This window comes from Penaeus vannamei, chromosome 24 (genome assembly GCF_042767895.1).
Source record: "Penaeus vannamei isolate JL-2024 chromosome 24, ASM4276789v1, whole genome shotgun sequence".
Classification (NCBI taxonomy): Eukaryota; Metazoa; Arthropoda; class Malacostraca; order Decapoda; family Penaeidae; genus Penaeus; species Penaeus vannamei.
The window spans coordinates 33,581,801-33,587,419 of record NC_091572.1 but is presented as its reverse complement, the minus strand read 5'-3'; the positions used below and the strand labels follow the sequence as shown (position 1 = coordinate 33,587,419).

Genomic DNA, 5,619 nt, shown 5'->3' with positions numbered 1-5,619 from the left:
CGCCTTCCAGAGTGCGAGGAGGCGGCGTCCGGCGGCGGAGGCTTCAACGCCCTCAGCTTCCTGGCGATGGTAGTGTCCGTCGTCAACCTCGTCTCCATCCTCGCCAGCAACGCCAACAACAACCTCAACAACAACAATGATAACAACAACATCAACAACGCTAATATTCAGGTTTGTGTTTGTTTGTTTTTTATTATTATTCGCTTGGTCGTTTGTATGATTGTAAATATTTTAATTCTGAGAATAATTGATTGTCATTATTGTTGTTACTTATTGTTGTTTTCTCCCTCACTGGCATTTATGATTATGTTTATTTTTGATGATTATATAGTTATTGGTTATCAGTATCACCCTCACCATTACATTATTTCTCCCTACCATATTTATCGCCTGTGTATTCCAAAACCGCTTCAATATTGCCATTTTCAACATTTTCAACTTCCTCCCCGATGTTGCAGGACAGCAACGAAGACAACAACAACAACAACCTGGACATCTTCACGATGGTGACCTTCGCGGGGCGTCGACGTCGGGACCTCAGCGCCCTCCTCAACGCCACCGCCACCCACGAGGACCCCTTCGCACCCACGCCCGAAGACGTGGCCGCGGGCGTGGGCGTGATCTTCCTGAGGGCATGGTATCAAGGCACGCTCCTCACGCCCCCTCTGGCACTCCAAGAGGACGACCTGGAGGGAGGCGTTCGAGGGAATGCGAGCCGCAGGACGACTTCGAGGAGGACGTGGTCGCCGGGGTGCCTCGGGAGGGTCGTCTGCGAGGCCAACCGGGAGAGCGCGGCGCTGGGCTCGCTGGCGGAGGACGTCGCCGAAGTGCTCAGGTGGGCGGGGACGCGGGCGTGCCGTGGCGTCTGGCGGGGATTTCCTTTTGTCGTTGATTTTCTTTTTATTCTCTCGGGATGTCTTGTATCATGATCATTATTTGTATTGTTATTACTATTATTACTATCATTACCGTCATTATTATTATAATCATTACCATTATCATTGTTATTATCATTATTACTATCGTTTTTATTATCATTATTACAATCATTATCATTACTATTGCTACCTTTATTATCATCATTGTCAGTATCATTAATATCACCATAATCTTTATTCATCACTAAATTCGATTTCAAATTTATTAATTCACATCCGCCCACCGCCCACAGCGCCGCCTACTCCGAGTTCCTTCCCGCCCGCACGCCCAACCGCCCATCCCTGCTCCGCGCCGCCAGCCGTGGGCGCAGTGGGTGGGACTGTCCCGCCACATACAAGTGCGACCGCGAGGAGTGGGCGGCCGTGGCTTATGCACGCCCATCCGATACTTGGGAAGTTGAGCGACTTTTGGCGACTTTTGAGTGAAGGAAATAGGTCATTGTGTGCTTTTGTTTATTATCATTTACTTTATTCTACTTTATTTTTTAATTATCATTATTTATCTTCCTCTGTTGATGTTTTATTGTAATGATTGTAATAGATATCGGAAATGTCTCTCTCTCTCTCTCTCTCTCTCTCTCTCTCTCTCTCTCTCTCTCTCTCTCTCTCTCTCTCTCTCTCTCTCTCTCTCTCTCTCTCTCTCTCTCTCTCTCTCTCCCCCTCTCTCCCTCCCCTTTTTCTCTGTGAGTGCGTGTGTCTGTTTCATATAATCACAACGGCCCCGCCCGCGCGACCAGTGCCGGCGCAGAAGCGAGCCCGTGAACAGCGGAGCCTGACGGAGCGCTGATCACACACGCATATTCGTGGGTTGTGTGACGTCAGGTGGCTCGTGTGACCGTTACGGGGCGGGACACAGTAACACGCGGGTGCTGCCCCCCACCCACCCCACTGACCCACCTTCCTCTTGCTCCGTTTTCACTCTTCCTACTTCTCTGTTTTTGCTTATCGGTCTATTTATCTTGCTTTTTCTTCTTTATTTCATCTACTCTTTTCTTACCTCCCCCTCCACCTTTTCACTCCCCCTTCTCTTCCCTCGTTCGTCCCGCTTCTCGCTCTTCATTCCTCCTCCTCCTCCTCCTCCTCCCATTCACTCCTCCCTTCTCCCCCATTTCACTCCTCCCTTCCTCCTCCCTCCTCCCCCTTCTCACTCCTCCCCTCCTCCTCCTCCGCCTTGCAGCCCCACCGCCCGGGGTTGTAAACTTCCTCCTCAGTCATGTCAGCCACGACGCTCTCCTTCACGTGGCTGGCGATCCTTTGCGTGTGCCGCTGCTGCCAGGCGACGCCCCGGCAGACTCCTGCAGCGCCTTGGTTCCAGCATGACCGAGGGAAGACCTTCTTCGCCTCGGGCGCGCCCCTGCGGCAGGATCCGCGAGGGGCGAACCGGATCCTCGGCCAGTGGGACAAACAGGCTCCGTGGATGCCTCCTCCTCCCCCTCAGGCGCGGCCTCCTCGCCTCCCTCCGCCGCCGCCCTTCGGGAGCCCCCTCCGACATCAGACCCGAGTGGGACATCGCCTCGGGCCCAACCCGGCGCACATCCTGCCACGGACGCCGCACCAAAGGACCCCCCAGGACGCCCCCCTCATGGCCCCTCTGCCCCGCGAGGTGATGGACGTCCTCCCGGGCGCCATCTCCCGGGTCATGAGCTCGTACAGGCGCTCGTCGAGTCCCACCACGACCACCACGGAGCCGCCCGTGATCTGGTTCCCCAATCAGAGCGAGGAGTGCGAACAGGTGAGCGAGGAGTCCCTGCTTCGGTCTTTGTACCTGAGGGTTCCGTCTCTTTGGTGCTTATATTCTTTGATATCTATGTCCTTTTGTACTTGTGTGCTTTCCGTGTCTTTGGTACTTATGTTCTTATGTTCTTTGGTACTTATGCCTCTCTTACTCATGTTTTTTTTTTTGTGCTCGCGTCAGATTTGTTTTCGGTGTGTCAGCATGGCTAGTCTATACAAATTAGTCATGTTTATCAGGAAAGCCTAACGTGGTGAGCAAAATGATCTTTTCTTGTGCTCTGTGACCCCTCCATGACCTCTGACCTAGTGACGCAGAGGACCATGACCTCTCGCACGCTGACGACGCAGAAGCTCCTCACTCTTGACCTCCTTCGCAGGACTCTGGAGGCGGCAGCTTCAGCACCTTCAGTCTCCTGGCGCTGCTCATGTCGGCGACCAACCTGGTGGGAATCCTGGCCAGCAACGCCAACAACAACCTCAACAACAACAACAATAACGACAACCTCAATAACAACAATGTCCAGGTAAAATGGGGGGAGTGGGGGGGTAAAATCGGTTTTATATCGAATATCAATGTTGTTGGAATTTAGACACTTTGTGGTGGGCATAATAGATTAGATAGATTACAAATATTATATCTATATACATACACACATACATACATAAACAAACAGATCAGATAGATAGACAAATCGAAAGTAGACAGACAGATAGACAGATTAGATTAACAAACAGACATATAGAAAGGTAGAGAAATAGGAAGATAAACAAAGCGAGGAAGATATATATATAGATAGATAGATATAGATATATACATATAGATATAAATATAGATATAGACATAGATATAGATATGAATATAGATATAGATGTAGACATAGATATAGATATAAATATAGATATAGATATAGACATAGATATAGATATGAATATAGATATAGTTATAGACATAGATAAAATATAGATATAGATATAGTTATAGACATAGATAAAATATAGATATAGATATAGACAATTCGTCAGATAAATTAACAGACAGACTAACCCCCTCCTGCAGGATAGCAACGAGAACAACGCCAATAACAACGGCAACGTCTTCACGATGGTAACCTTCGGCGCCGGCAGGAGGAAGAGGAGGAGGAGGAGCAGCAGGGGCGTCGAGGAGGCGAAGGAGGAGGAGGAAAGGAAGGAGGAGGAAATGTGCTGGACGTCGGAGGTGGAATATCTGTCCCGTAAGTAGGAGGGGAGGAGGAAGGAATGGAGGAGGGGGAGGGAGGGAGGGAGGAAGGAGGGGGGAGGGAGGAAGGAAGGAGGGAGGGAGGAAGGGATGGGGAGGAAGGGAAGGAGGGGGAGGGAGGGAGGAAGGAGGGCGGAGGAAAGAGGAAGGGAGGAGGGAGGAGGGAGGAGAAAGGATTAAGAGAAGGGAGTGGGAAAGAGAGAGAGAGAGAATGAGTGATTATTCAATAATTATTGTGTTCACAACAATAACAGTAATAATAGTAACAATAACAATAATAATGATAATGATAACAATAATGATAATACCAATAATGATAATAATAATAACAATAATGATAATAACGATAACGATAATGTTAATAATAATAATAATAATAATAATAATAATAATAATAATAATAATAATAATAATAATAATAATAATAATTATAATACCAACCCTCCCCCCCCCAGCCGAGGAGGTCTCCGCCGTCGTGGCCATGGAATTCCTTCGGGCTTACCTCCACGCAGGCCTCACCAGGGACGTCGGCTGCCTCTCCCGAAGCCTCTGTCGGGCCAACGCAGCCTCGGCCGAGTGGGGGGACCTCGCCCACGCCCTCGCCCACGCCCTCAGGTCAGTTGGTGGAGGAGGAGAGGAGGAGAGATGGTTTTTTGTGTGATGTGTTTTTGTTTTTATTTATTATTTTTTTTATTTATTTATTTATGATTTTTTTTTTTTTTTTTTTTTGTGTGTGTGTGTCCTTTTTTCAATCTTTTCTATTGTTTTCTTTCACATGTTATTTTGTTTATTATACATGTTTTCACGTTTGTATTATTCATTATGATTATGTTTTTTTTTAATTAATTCTTACTTAATTAATTAATTCTTAATTCCTTGCTTAAAAGACTTGTTTTCTCGTCATTATATCTCACCAACAAAGAAATCCCTATAATGGCTATGTTATTTCCGCCATTCTATCGCCATTCCCGTATATTCCTCCTCATCATCATATTCACCTCCCCCCTCCAACCCCACCCCAACAGCACCGCCCATGCCGAATGGGTGTCCCAGGTCATCCCCGGGGGCGTGACCTCGTCCTCCATGCAGCGGGCGGCGGCACGAGGGAGATCAGCGCCGAGTCCGGACACCTGCAACCGCCTCTACCGCTGTCCTGAACCGCTGTGGAGGCAGCTGACCGACGACAAGACGGTCATGGAGCGATTTGTGCAGCTGGCTCACCAGACGAGCGTGTCCTGGGCTTGAGGTGTTGGCTTTGGCTTCGACTTTGACTTGAGAAGTAGCTTTGGCTTCGGCTTTGACTTGAGAGGTGGCTGTGGCTTCGGCTTTGAATTGAAAGGTGGCTTTGGCTTCAGCCTTGACTTGAAAGGTGACTTTGGCTTCGGCTTTGAATTGAAGTAGCTGTGGCTTCGTCTTTAACTTGAGAGGTGGCTTTGGCTTCGGTTTTGGCTTGGGGAGAGCATTTAAGGATTCTTTTTTCTTCATATTCCCACCTGAAGGATACTTTTCCTGCCCCTTCTCTTTTATGCCTTTTCAGATTCCACAAAGGCGTATCCTTCATAAAAAAGTGTTTTGGATGTAATTTCCAGATATCGTATAACACTGAAACATATATTTGGTTCTCTTGCATCCCATCCTTGAAGTTTATGATTAGTTATAATTAATCGATATGATGTTATACTCAGTGGACGATCGTTGGTTGATATTTAA

General features: G+C 47.9%; 2 protein-coding genes across 2 annotated transcripts in view; both read left to right on the top strand.

Annotated features, from left to right (window-relative positions):
• LOC138866165 (uncharacterized) overlaps positions 1–1,364 on the top strand; it is a 2,875-nt gene extending 1,511 nt beyond the window's left edge. The window contains exons 2-4 of the mRNA XM_070138093.1: positions 11–171; positions 459–835; positions 1,172–1,364. Coding sequence (XP_069994194.1) covers positions 11–171; positions 459–835; positions 1,172–1,364 — 731 coding nt within the window. The remainder of the gene's footprint in view (positions 1–10; positions 172–458; positions 836–1,171) is intronic.
• A 741-nt stretch (positions 1,365–2,105) lies between these two features.
• Positions 2,106–5,619, top strand: LOC138866195 (uncharacterized). Its single transcript, XM_070138156.1, has 5 exons — positions 2,106–2,670; positions 3,050–3,196; positions 3,730–3,904; positions 4,365–4,524; positions 4,935–5,619. The coding sequence occupies exons 1-5, from the start codon at positions 2,152–2,154 to the stop codon at positions 5,152–5,154; spliced, it is 1,221 nt and encodes a 406-aa protein (XP_069994257.1). The 5' UTR covers positions 2,106–2,151; the 3' UTR covers positions 5,155–5,619.

What these genes read in the sequence shown, in the direction of transcription:
- LOC138866195 (XM_070138156.1), top strand. Translation starts at nt 2,152, where the DNA reads ATGTCAGCCACGACGCTCTCCTTCACGTGGCTGGCGATCCTTTGCGTG. An exon ending in AGAGCGAGGAGTGCGAACAG is followed by an intron (nt 2,671 to 3,049) that starts GTGAGCGAGGAG and finishes CCTCCTTCGCAG; the next exon opens with GACTCTGGAGGCGGCAGCTT. An exon ending in GGAGGTGGAATATCTGTCCC is followed by an intron (nt 3,905 to 4,364) that starts GTAAGTAGGAGG and finishes TCCCCCCCCCAG; the next exon opens with CCGAGGAGGTCTCCGCCGTC.